The sequence below is a fragment of the Dicentrarchus labrax genome, unplaced genomic scaffold, assembly GCF_905237075.1.
Source record: "Dicentrarchus labrax unplaced genomic scaffold, dlabrax2021, whole genome shotgun sequence".
NCBI lineage: Eukaryota > Metazoa > Chordata > Actinopteri > Moronidae > Dicentrarchus > Dicentrarchus labrax.
Genome location: NW_026136707.1, coordinates 5,667,670 through 5,679,536, shown reverse-complemented (window position 1 = coordinate 5,679,536; position 11,867 = coordinate 5,667,670). Strand labels below are relative to the sequence as shown.

At 40.9% G+C, this 11,867-nt stretch overlaps 2 protein-coding genes across 3 annotated transcripts; one reads left to right on the top strand and one right to left on the bottom strand.

The window, feature by feature from the left end:
* Positions 1 to 209: 209 nt before the first annotated feature.
* Positions 210 to 3,944, bottom strand: LOC127367519 (NLR family CARD domain-containing protein 3-like). The gene is made up of 4 exons (XM_051407418.1): positions 2,482 to 3,944; positions 1,970 to 2,056; positions 1,321 to 1,488; positions 210 to 1,186 (listed from the first exon to the last, which is right to left on the bottom strand). Exons 1-4 carry the CDS (start codon positions 3,927 to 3,929, stop codon positions 862 to 864), a joined length of 2,028 nt encoding a protein of 675 aa, XP_051263378.1. The 5' UTR covers positions 3,930 to 3,944; the 3' UTR covers positions 210 to 861.
* Positions 3,945 to 6,783: 2,839 nt separating this feature from the next.
* LOC127367520 (sialoadhesin) lies at positions 6,784 to 11,346 on the top strand. 2 transcript variants are annotated; one of them, XM_051407420.1, is made up of 8 exons: positions 6,784 to 6,841; positions 7,681 to 8,082; positions 8,537 to 8,848; positions 8,935 to 9,198; positions 9,742 to 10,014; positions 10,432 to 10,534; positions 10,626 to 10,791; positions 10,905 to 11,346. In XM_051407420.1, exons 1-8 carry the CDS (start codon positions 6,799 to 6,801, stop codon positions 11,058 to 11,060), a joined length of 1,719 nt encoding a protein of 572 aa, XP_051263380.1. In that variant the 5' UTR covers positions 6,784 to 6,798; the 3' UTR covers positions 11,061 to 11,346. The 2 variants fall into 2 exon arrangements, with proteins under 2 accessions (XP_051263380.1, XP_051263379.1); XM_051407419.1 differs by having other exon boundaries at positions 7,678 to 8,082.
* The last annotated feature ends 521 nt before the right edge of the window (positions 11,347 to 11,867 follow it).

Below are 11,867 nucleotides of genomic sequence, written 5' to 3'. Positions count from 1 at the left end.
CCTAGGTTTCTGCCTTTTAACAGGCAGTTTTTCCTTGCCCTTGTCGCCAAGTGCTTTCTCATGGTGGTACTGTTGGGTCTCTGTAATTAATGTTAAGGAGTTCGGTCTAGACCTGCTCTATTTGAAAAGTGTCCTGAGATAACTTCTGTTATGAATTGGCGCTATACAAATAAAATTGAATTGAATTGAATTGAATATGCTAAAACAAACTTGTGGCATTTGTTTTATTTAAAAAAAAATCTACTTTTATCAAAAACATCTCATTATTTTGCCTCATTCATATGTGTACAGTTTAGGGGTGTTGTGCAGATAGATGGAGTTCCTTAGAAGTGAGGGTGTGTTTCCAGAGAACTTGTGTCACTTTTAGAAATAAGGAACTTACAAAAGTGAGAGCTCTTTGCACCACATTTCACACCACAGAACAATAGAAATATATAGCAATATTGTTCTAAAGTTATGTAAATAACATAGTGGCCAAAGAGATTTCCTTTTTCCTGATCAAACAATCAAACAGTAACTTTATGATTTACCATTAAATGATCAAATCTCTCAGAGAGAAAATATGCATTTGAGAATATAAAAACTGTAAATTGTAGATTTCCTTTCATCCAATGAATCATTTTCTTTTTCCTTTTTCTGTGTCGGGCTTCTGAAACACGTTATCGCTTCAAAATCATGTTTGTAAGCAATTCTCAAGTCAAAAAAGAAACAAGCTGATAAAACAATGGTAAGCTTGCCTTCTGAATTATTAAAGAGGACATTAAGATTAATATGAATTACATCTTAAAGTCAGAATATCGATTGATTTCATGTAGGATGCTTTGAAAGCATGGAGCCCTGCCCTTGTCACATAAGTTTTGGTTATCTTCCTCCAATCAAATCTGTGGAGGACTGCAACAACTTTACAATCTTTGTCTGGAGCTCCTTGGCTTTCTCTGCGTTCTCTCCTTTCTCCACCTGTTCCCCTGCCACCTGAAGTCCTTTCAGCACTGACTGCAGGGCGTCTGCATTCTTCACTGATTCCATCTGGTCTCTGTCTGCCTGGATCTCCTCCACCCAGTCCAGGTAGGCCTGAAGTAATCCAAGGTCATCCACAAAGTTTGCAATAATCCGAAGTCCTGGTCGACATTGCTCCAGCTCCCTCAGCCTCCTCCTCCCCACCTCTCCGATGTTATTCCCAACAATGCTGATGAAGGAGAAAAACACAGAAAAAACAATTACAACAAGTAATTGTTACAATTACCTCCCAGTAGATGGCAGTGTTTTTAAACAATATGACATTGAAAACATTAAGCAGAAGTTGGGGCGTTTAAATCTTACGTCAGTGTCTTCAGAGAGGTGTTTTTTCTGAGGCAGTTGACAATGTTTTCAGTTCCTCTCTCTGTGATGCCGGTGATGTCCAGATAGAGTTCCTCCACTGTGGTGTTGTGCTCCAAAGCGTTCCAGAGCTCCAAAACCCCCTCTGGACCCAGGTTATTGCCACACATACTGTATACATGAGTAAAATAATTGTGTTGCAGTAAAATACATATAGTGTAGTAGAAATGAGGGTACAAGCAGGTCTTGAAAAGTCTTAATTATTTTTTATTTACTAACTCATAAATGTTCTGTCACTTATCTGTGCCCAGGTCACATTAATTGATTAGTTATATTGCTAGGAATTATTGTTATATACAATGGGGACGTGCGGTCTTCTTACTGATATGACTGTAGAAATCTTATTAAACTGCATGGTATGTGGTATTAAAAGTTCTTAAAAAGTGTGCATCAAAACACTATAGAAACTGTTGCAGTGTAAAGGTTTGTCAAAGAAACAAAGTGTGCCTAACTTTGATCAACTACTAAGCATTTTATTTGCTAATTCATGCCTTTTATAACTGTTGCACTCAATAGCTTTAAACCCTTAATATATTTTTTTCAAAGTGGTGTTGCAATAGTTAATAGTAATAAATACTCTTTCATGACTTACAACAGCTTTTTCACTTGGCACTCATTTGATTTCAGAACTGCAGATTCTAAAAAAGCTGCTTGTCTATCCAGGCAGTTGTATCTCAAGCTGAAAAAGAACAGAAAAACATTAGGTTGACAATGTTTTTACCATCCATTCATCCATTTCTGAAACTGCTTATCATGCTCAGTCTCGTAAGGGGGCTAGAGTCAATGCAGCATGCCTTTGCTGAGAGGTTAGGTACACCTTGGAGAGGTTGTCTAACAGAGTTTGACTTCAGGGTTGTCCACACCAATAACTGTAACTATAATAATGTGAGCATCCACACTATTCGGAGCTTAGGAAAATGTATATGGATGAGCTGTTACTGCCATACCCTGGGCAGAGAAACAAAGAGAAAAACAGAAAGATGTGGGTTCATGAAATTCTCCAAAGATAAGAGTTGGAAGAAACTAACTCTCTGTTACAAGTAATTCTTCTGGTTCTGGTAATCCTATAATGTATGGCAGGTACATTTAAAATCAGTTACTCACTAGAGAGATTCACAGCGATGCAGGATTGGCCCCAGTCGGTTTAGTCCTCTGTTTCCAATGTTGGAGTAGCCTAAATTGAGCTCCTGCAGTTTGTGTGGAGAGAACTGCAGCACATAGTGTATGGCTGCACAGTCCACAACGCTCAGCTTCATTTTAAACAGGTTGAGTTTCTTGATCTCTGGTGCTGTTATGCTGGTCGCTTCCTTCATGTGGAACTCCATCAGACAGTGGAGAAGATTCAAGGCTGCCTGATTCTCGAGCTTCATGCCTTTAAACTGGTCTTGGAACCACAAACCCAGCCTGGCAGGGATGGCATCCCCTTGCTCCATGGGGGAAAGGACAAGACCATCCAACTGACCTCCCAGCCGAGCTCGGAGCATTCCCATGAAGAAGCGTGTGAACATCTGGAGGCTCTCCAGCTTGTCCATGTCGAGGTCTGTATTTTGCAGTGGTTCAGCTGTGGAGGATGGTGGACGTTGCCCAAAACACCAGAAGTCCAGAGCTTGAATTATGTCCTCCTGGCTGAAGAGATTGACTGCACAGTAGAGGGCAGCCAGATGTTCTTGAACAGTCAAGTGGAAGAAAGAAAACATCTCCGCTGTTTCCTCTTTGAGACGCTGGAGGATGTGACAGAGAAAGGTGCTCTGAAGATCAGCAGGTGTTACACCGTAGTCTTCCAGATCTGCTCTGTTGAACATGATCTTTTTCTGTAGAAGGCTTTCATAAGCCAGTTTTCCCAGACTTGTCAGTTGTTGCTTTGCTAGTGAGAGAACCTCAGATCTAGGGGTGTTTCTCTCTGCAGTCCCCCTCAGTGCATGGTGCTTGACTGCTGTAAACAGGTAACAGAAGTAAACCTCACTGACTGTTCTGGGCGGGTTTAGCTCCAAAGACTTTGAGTCACTGACATCTTGATTTCCTGAAGAGAAGAACTCAGCCATAGCAGTGCAGATGATGTAACAATAAAGAGGGATGAAGGACAGCACGAAAAGGTTGTCATTGTTTAAGATGTAACTGTAGACTTTTTCAGCAACTTTACTGTCTTTGTAGAACTTGGTGGTATATTCCTTCACTTGGTCCTCTTCAAAGCCCAGCACCACACAACATCTCTGGAAGAAACGCTTCGGAGCTTCAGTAGATGGTCTTGTCGTGAGAATGACTGATGCCTCCGGAAGAAGACTTCCCCTGATTAAAGCCAACATCAGCTCTGACACTGGCACCTTTGAACCAACCTCAATGTTTCTGTCAGGACCATTCCAGTCCAAGGAGAATTTGAACTCATCTAATCCATCCAAGATAAAGAGTAAAGTGCTTGGCGAGGTAAAAAAATCAGGTAGAGCTGTCTTCAGGTACTTGAACCGTTCTCCAAGCAGCTCCAATAAGCTCAGTGGTGCTTCAATCAGATTGAGCTCCCTGAAGCGCAGGTCAAAAACACAGGTGAATTCACGCATGTTCTTCCCAATCGCCCACTCATAGACTAGTCTCTGTACTGCTATGCTCTTTCCGATACCAGCTATACCCTTCACTTTAACCCTTTTGGGGGGTCGTCCTGATGTTCCTTGGGGGCTCAATAAATGGCACGGCCGGATGCGCTGGCAAGCCTGGTGGACATAGATGCGAGCTCGTCTGCTCGCCAGGTCAAAATACTCATGTTGGCAGCTGTCAACTAAGTCATCATCTTCTGTCACAAAAAGGTCAGTGTAGCGGATTTCAATGTGAGAAGCTGAGTTTGAAGCCTCTCCTTCGCCCTCTGAGTAACACTTTAACTGCTCTGTGCGTTTCAGGAGGGTTGTTTTATGGGCAGAAATGGCAACTGCAACGAAATACAGGATGATTGACCTAAATTACTCTTCAGCTTTCATTTAGATAAATATTTTGACTTATCTCCACCAGTTCACCTAAGATATTGACATACCTCGGATGTTGGCCAGCTTTACACTCCTGCTAGGTTTCGGTTCTTCTTTAGCTGTATAATGTAGATAATTTCACTTGAATACATTTTCAAAATATGGGAGCAAGTCATAGGAACAAATCAAATATTTATTATGACTAGAAAGAAAACACATTAGAAATAATATATATAAAATCTAGATTTTAATAAAATAATAAATCCATACCTTTAACCTCAGCAGTCAGGGTAAATCCCTTGCTCTTCCCTCTGAACAATTTAGCAATGGGGCCTTTAGCCTTCTTATCTGTGGATATCACAGGATTCATATAGTAGACAAGACATTTGATATACTGTATGTACATTTATGAGAGACTGTGTTACCTGAGCATTTTTCCTCCATAACTCATTGAATGCAAAAACAAGAGTCTACAGCCATGCCAGCAGCTCTTTTGGACTGTACTTAGGTAAGTGGTGCTTTGAACTAAACGCTGACATCCCCATGCTAATGTACTCATGGCAACATGCTGATATTTAGCAGGTACCATGTTCACTGCCTCAGCTTGATAGCATGCTAACATGTGCTTGATGGATTAGTAGAAAGGAAGATAGATGTTGTTGAGATATTTCAGTCTGGGCAAAAAGGGTCAACCGACCAACAAAACAAAAAACTTCAACTTATCATAGCTGAGCTATATATTGTTTTTGCATTTACACTCTTTCATTGCCAAAGTCAGACTTGGCAAGATATCACAGTTGTTTATATCCTTCCTGTTAATCATTTTCTCACACCTCTGTTACACAGGCAGTAAAACTTTATTGTCTATAGTTTGTTTTTTGTTTTTTTCAAGGTGCAAGGTTTTGAAAAACAACATTATTCACCTGAACTTTGAATGCACCTGATAATATAAAGACTTCACCAGTATATTAAAGCAACCTCACCTTCAACCTTTACTGGTGCAGGCTCTGGTTTACTGGCTGCATTGTTTCTGCAGTGTCTCTCCACCCAGACCTGCAGATCTCTGCAGTAATAATCCTGCACCTCCCTCAGCACTTGCAGGAACTTTTGGCTACCCTCCTCAGTGGCACACACCGTCTCTAGAGCCTGGGCCACAGCATTGGAAGGTGACCTCTCCAACAGAGACAGGTAGTGGGCAGAGGAAAGCACCTCAGCATCGCGCAGCCAACGCAGCAAGGGTGCTGGATGGTCACGAGTCCAGTTCAGCAGCAAATCTCTCTGAGACCGAAGCAATTGCTGAGCTGAGTTCATGGCTTCAGAAAATACTGTTGGGAGGAAGGCTGTAAATTAATGATTAGGCGTATCATTCAAGAGCACACTACACGGCTTTACAGTTGTAAACTTTAATTAGAAAAAGTATGAAAAAACGATTAGAAATTCTGCACAAATACTAGCACGCTCATTGATTAAAATGCTTACCTGACAGAAATATTTTATTCCTATGTTCTGTCACCTTCCCACTCGCCTAGTTTTGCCATTACAGTCATGAGTGTTTGGCAGGAAAGCTGTTTGTCTTCTGTCTTAAGGTGCAGGGAGGTGGAGTGCTATGACTTCGGCAGCAATTCAAACACAAAGCAAAAGGTCCATAGTTCAAAGAGTTGAAGTCTTTGTCCCTGCCTCTGATTTATCAGTATTGTTTGATCTTGCAGAAAAATATCAAACTGTTCTCCATTTTTATGACATATTGTGACTTCAAAATCCAATGCAATCCTATAACCTATAACTTAAAACTAGCTATAACCTTCTTATATTTGTAGATGTTTTTGTGTAGTGTACATAATTGAGCCTCTTTTGACACTTTTTGGCTTTGCTTCCAACCGTTTACATAACTGTGATGACCTACTTACATTGAGGGATATTAATTGTCGACAGAGCAACTATAAATCAGTGTCAGGCAGAAACGTTAATCATTAATCTTCCCTATTCAACTTTGTATGGAACTTTTATCACCATCACTTTTATCACACTGTAAGAGATTTGGTAAGGGTGGTCTGTGTAGACAGAGGGAATCAGAAATGAACACTTTAGTTGTTGGAGCCTTTGAGGAAATGGCCAGCAGCATGAGAGTGACTCATCCATTGTCATGTGTTGTCTCACAGATACTTGCTGAGGTCTTTCTTTCCCTAGCAAACAATTCTTAGTTCCACCACGTGAATGACTATTTGAATTTGTTGACATGTTTGAATAAATGTAAGTTTTTAAACCTACCATTGTTAATTGTAAAATTACATTTTGAGTTATGCAATTCATACATGTTATAAGGATAGATGATATTGAAAATATTGGAAGAGTAAGAGGAGGGATCAAAGTGAAGTCATAGTACCAGGAGCACAATGCAATGCTCTAACTTCCCCTTCTTTGCTCCTTTGTTCAACCTTCCCTCTGTCTGTGCTGGCAGAGCAGGGTTGCAGTCATGCCTTTGGACACTGTCTTTCTTGTGTGTCCTGTGATTTTTGGTGAGTAATTTCATCCATTATAATTTTTAAAAAAAATACATAGCTTAACATTCCTGTATGAATTTAAAAGTTATGCAATATTCAGGCATGTTAAAATCATTAAATTATGACTTGTTATCCATGATTATTATCTTAAAATATTACTGTAAGAGATAAGAGACAAATTGTCATTTTTTGTCTGTGAATGTCTCCTGCAGATTATACTGTACTGGAGGATTAGATTATATTCATAGATAAGGATATTTTCTTTCTGAAAATAATTAAATTTATGTTGTCCAAAAGTGTAAACATAAATATGCAAACATTTCCTAAAATCACCTAGATAATTATGATTTTAAAATATTTACTACATCACATCCACTGAGTAAAGTGTAGTAGATTTTCCAGAGCCAAAAGTGCAGTTGCCTTCTTCCGTTTTCTAAATATACATCTGTTGCGAAATTGTTCTGGGTCAAATTATGCATTTGCAGACAGTGCAGCAAAATACAGCAGTCCTAACCTCATGGCAGATCTATTCTTAAAATGACCTTTCTAGAAGATCTCAAGGGATTAAGCTACGCCTCCATGATTGGAAGAGAGGGCTCTGTAGCTTGGAACAGAAACTTTTTACTTGGCCATGCACTCGGGAAGTTGTCTCTGGTCTCATGGTCAAGTTAAAACTAAAAAATACATCAAGCACATAGAACATGAACATCACAATTATGAGGCACAATTAACTGGCTGGATAGCCAAATAACAAACTGACTGTCTCCCATCATTTAACCCTGGACCTTGAATAAGGCATGGTAACATCAGATCATGTGTACTGGTGAATGATTTTCTGTTCTCTGTTACAGCAGCAGCACTGTGGAGGGGGGTTCAGGCTGTCTCTCCTGTGCCCTCAGTCCCTGACCATGTCCAAGCTCTTGTGGGCTCCTGTGTGGTGATTCCCTGCTCTTTCACACCTCTAGCTCTTCATCCTCTCAGGGGGAAGAAGGAGAGGGTGGACGTCCGGTTGAGGTTCAGAGGTGGTGGTCACTTCTTCCCTCTCCGCAGCACCGCTTTTAACAGCGAGGACAGAGATCAGGCGAGCAGGGATTTCCAAGGCCGGACGTCCCTCTTTGGGCGGATTGCAGATGGTGATTGCTCAGTGAAGATCGAAAGGATAAGCCAGGATGACTCAAGGTTGTTTGAGATTGCTCTGAAGAGAGGGGATGACTTACTCTGGGGGAAGCCAAGGAGCTTCAATCTGGATGTTGTGGGTGAGTGGGGGAGTCAATGTATTGCCTCTTTCTTCTCTTATAAAAGCTGCAGTTCTTTGGAAATTTAACAACCAGATAATGTATGTGTGTCCAGGGTTTAGAACTTGGAAAACTATTATTGCATAGGTGCAGAAATATTGTATATTTGTGAAGAATCTCTGACACTGCATACAAAAGCTAAAAAACTGAGTTGAAAGATGATGTGTAGATATTTCTTCCCTTCAGGTCTCCATCCCACCAAACATAGCAATAAATAAATAAACACTTTTTATATTGAATGAGCAATAATGGTCAAGCAGTTTTTATATTTTGTCTAAAAAAATTTAAAAAAAATAGTTACATGAAGAAAATTTAGGAAATGAAAATATAAAATGAAATGAAAAAGACAAAATAAGAAATGTGGTGTCATGTTGTCTTAAATAAACCACCTGAATACGATTTTCCCCACTGACAGACACTCATGAGGTTCCTGTCATCAGTGGCATGTTGTCAGCGACAGAGGGACAGCTGGTCACCCTGAACTGCTCCGTCAGATATCACTGCCCCTCCAGACCTCCAACCCTGCAGTGGAGCTGGGAGAGAGGAGCCCAGCTGAACAGCACTGAGCCTGGGGAGGTACAGATACTCCACCCAGAGCCCCACAGGCTGATGTTACTGGCCTCTCTGTCCTTCACTGTCTCTCACAAGGTGAAACCCAGGCTCAGATGTGAAGTCAGCTACCCAGGAGCCAAAGCACTGGCTACTTCGAAGGATCTCCATGTGACATGTAAGCATAGTTTTGACTAGTATATTTGTGTTTCTTGGCTCCAGTTTATTCTAAAATCTTTTTTTGTTATTATTTTTGCTCTATAGTTTCACCAAAAGATGTAATGGTTCAGGTCCAGTCGTTGATGGTGCAGGAAGGGGGCAGCGCCTTGTTGGCCTGCTCATGTAAAGCTGACCCACCGGCGTCTGAGTACCGCTGGTCCTACATTCAACACGGCCGCACGGTGCACCTCCACCAGCGCACGCACACAATCCGGGTGTTTAACGTGACCCGAGACATGAAAGTCCGCTGCTCAGCCCAGAACCTGATTGGTCGAGGAGAGTCCCGGCCAAAGCTGCTGAACATACGATGTAATCCTCCTACCTCCAAAGGCCCTACACACATTTGTACTATTTGACAACAAGCCTTATCCGCATGTGGTTGTTTTGTGAGGCTGTCAGTGAAGCAGTCGCACTGAGCTAAAAAGCAGAGTTCACTCCCCTTTACTTCAAGTTTGTTTCACCTCTAAATGGTCTGGTGTGGTCAGAAGTGTTCTCTGCTGCACCTGTAACCACACCCAGCAGTGTTGTTACAGTGTACAGACCACAACCTGAGTACAGTTTGACGTCACTGCAATGGGGTGAAAAGTTATATCACTAGTCAGCAAAAAGATTTTAGCTGGTGTTAAGTTGTTGTTAACTTGTACCTTATGTTTTTTATAGTAAAAGCTTAATAATTAAAAAAAAGGAAACGGTTCCATATGTATAGAGTGAACACAATATGGTGGAACAGAGTTAAAATATTTTATAAATAAAAGCTAAATTCTAGTTTAAATAACACCAAGAACTTTAAGTAAATATTAAGTGTAATAGGAGTTTCAGGCAAAGTTTAAATGTGCTCTTTCGCACCCACAGATAAACCAGTCATCCTTCGGCTCTCTTCCACCTGTGTTGTGGATGATTTGGAGGTGCTGTGTCACTGTTCAGTCGACTCCAACCCGAAACCAGCAGTCACCTGGAGCGTGAATGGGACTGTTCCACCTCATGATTACAATGTGTCGGTAACATCTGAGCCTGACAAGCTAACAGCTACTCTGAGGGGCCGCATGGACAAACCACAGACTGTGATCTGCTTTGCTTTCAACGCTCTGGGAAATGACTCCCTGATGTTGCTGCAGGGTGGCGAAGGTGTGTTCTGTTTTCCACACTTACAAAGACAATAGCTCTGTCTCTTGTTTTTACACTCTGATGTAGGTCTGGTGCTGAAACATCTGTGCAACATGCCTGCAGCTTGAAGAGAATAAGCTGAAGAAAAAATCAGAAAAGGCTACAAAGAAAACTTATGATGTTGTATCTTTACTCTGCTTTTTTGTTGCCCCAGTATATTTTATTTTTCTTCACATTTCAGTGCTTAATGTGTTAATGCTTTCAGAGATCTTATTATGGACTGTCTAAGTTAAGCCATTACATTAAGCTTAAGTGACAAGCAATATGTCTGAAAGGCCTAGAGTTAAACTAGCCATGGCGGGGAGGACAAATTGTGATTATTATAATGTAGTTTTACATCATATGCTGATCCAACGCTGCTTTTTTGCCCATATACAGAGACAGCACCTTTGCTGTTGTTGGTGATACCTGCTGTGGCCATCTGCCTGGTCATATTCCTTCTGTCTCTTTTGTTCTACTGCTGCCGAAAAAGAGCTGGAAAGTATGTGAAGCCGTTCATTCCTTTAAAAGTTTACTGACATTTGTCACACTTGCTTATTGTGAGGTTCATGTTCCTGTTCTGCTCCTCTCAGACATGTCCTGAGTAGACGCCCAGCTGTGTACCCTGAAGGATTGGGAATTTATCAGGACCAGATGCCCCTCTACATTAACTGCACAGAAGTGACTCATATCTATACCAACGGCAGCTACCAACTTGTATACCAGAACTGCACACCTCTTTTTGTCCATACTAAGCAGGTATTTGATTATCTTGATCTTTGAGTGTTGGTTATGTCCTTGGCACATTGCATAGATAGAAATCTCTAATTTCTAGATTTCAGGATTGGCAACATCTGTCCCCTTTTTTTCAGATCCGTCCAATGGGCAGAAGAGGTGGGGAGAGAAGAAGAGGGGGAGAGGGTGAAGGAATAGACAGACGAGTGGGTTTGGGAGTCAGACGCACAAGAGAGGTGCAGAGTTCTGCTGTGGGTGATGCAGAGTCAGCCATCTACTTGGAGATTCTCTGAGCTCGCTGTGGAGACGTCGCATGATTCTCCTGCTATATTAAACTCCCATTAGACTTCAGATTCAAACTCAGCCATACTGATTGTAATGCAAACTTTGTTATTGTATATATTATACATCCATATCTATATGCCTCCAGCACTTCACAATGTGTGATCTCTTGAATTGCTCGCGGTGGTCTATTTCTCTCATAATTTCCATATTGAACAATTTCTGTATCTTGGCCTGTGACCTACCTCTGTGCTCTTTTTTTTTTTTTTTAATAAAAGATGAAAAGGTTTGATAAAAGAGGTTTTTTAATGATTTCATCTTGTGTCCATTCTACAACTCACACAAGCACAGACCCTCAGATTTGATTCGGTCTCACCAGTCAACTGCTCCAATCGCGTTTGTAACAGTAGCTGCAGCATGTCTAACACAAAGTGATCCTCAGGCAGTGTATAAAGTTTCTGTGGAGGGATGGAGACTGCAGCTCAAGCTGTAATGCAATTTGCAACATGTATTACATCAGTGAGGAAGAGTACCACAATGCTGACGAGAGACTATGTCTTGTCATTGCAGAAAGAGCACTGGTGTAATTAATATCATTAACAATGGCTCTGGTCTATTGGCATCACCATACATTTGGTGCCATGGAGCCTTTTTTGTGACCAAATTCTTATTAGCTCTTAATAGTTTTAACACAGAATGGCACAAGCATATGTTTGTAGAACTACCATTTACTGTAAATGTGAAGTATGAAAATAAAAAGATTAAACAAAAAATGTTGAATGAAAGAAAACAAAAAAGAAAAAAAGGAAAGAAAATAC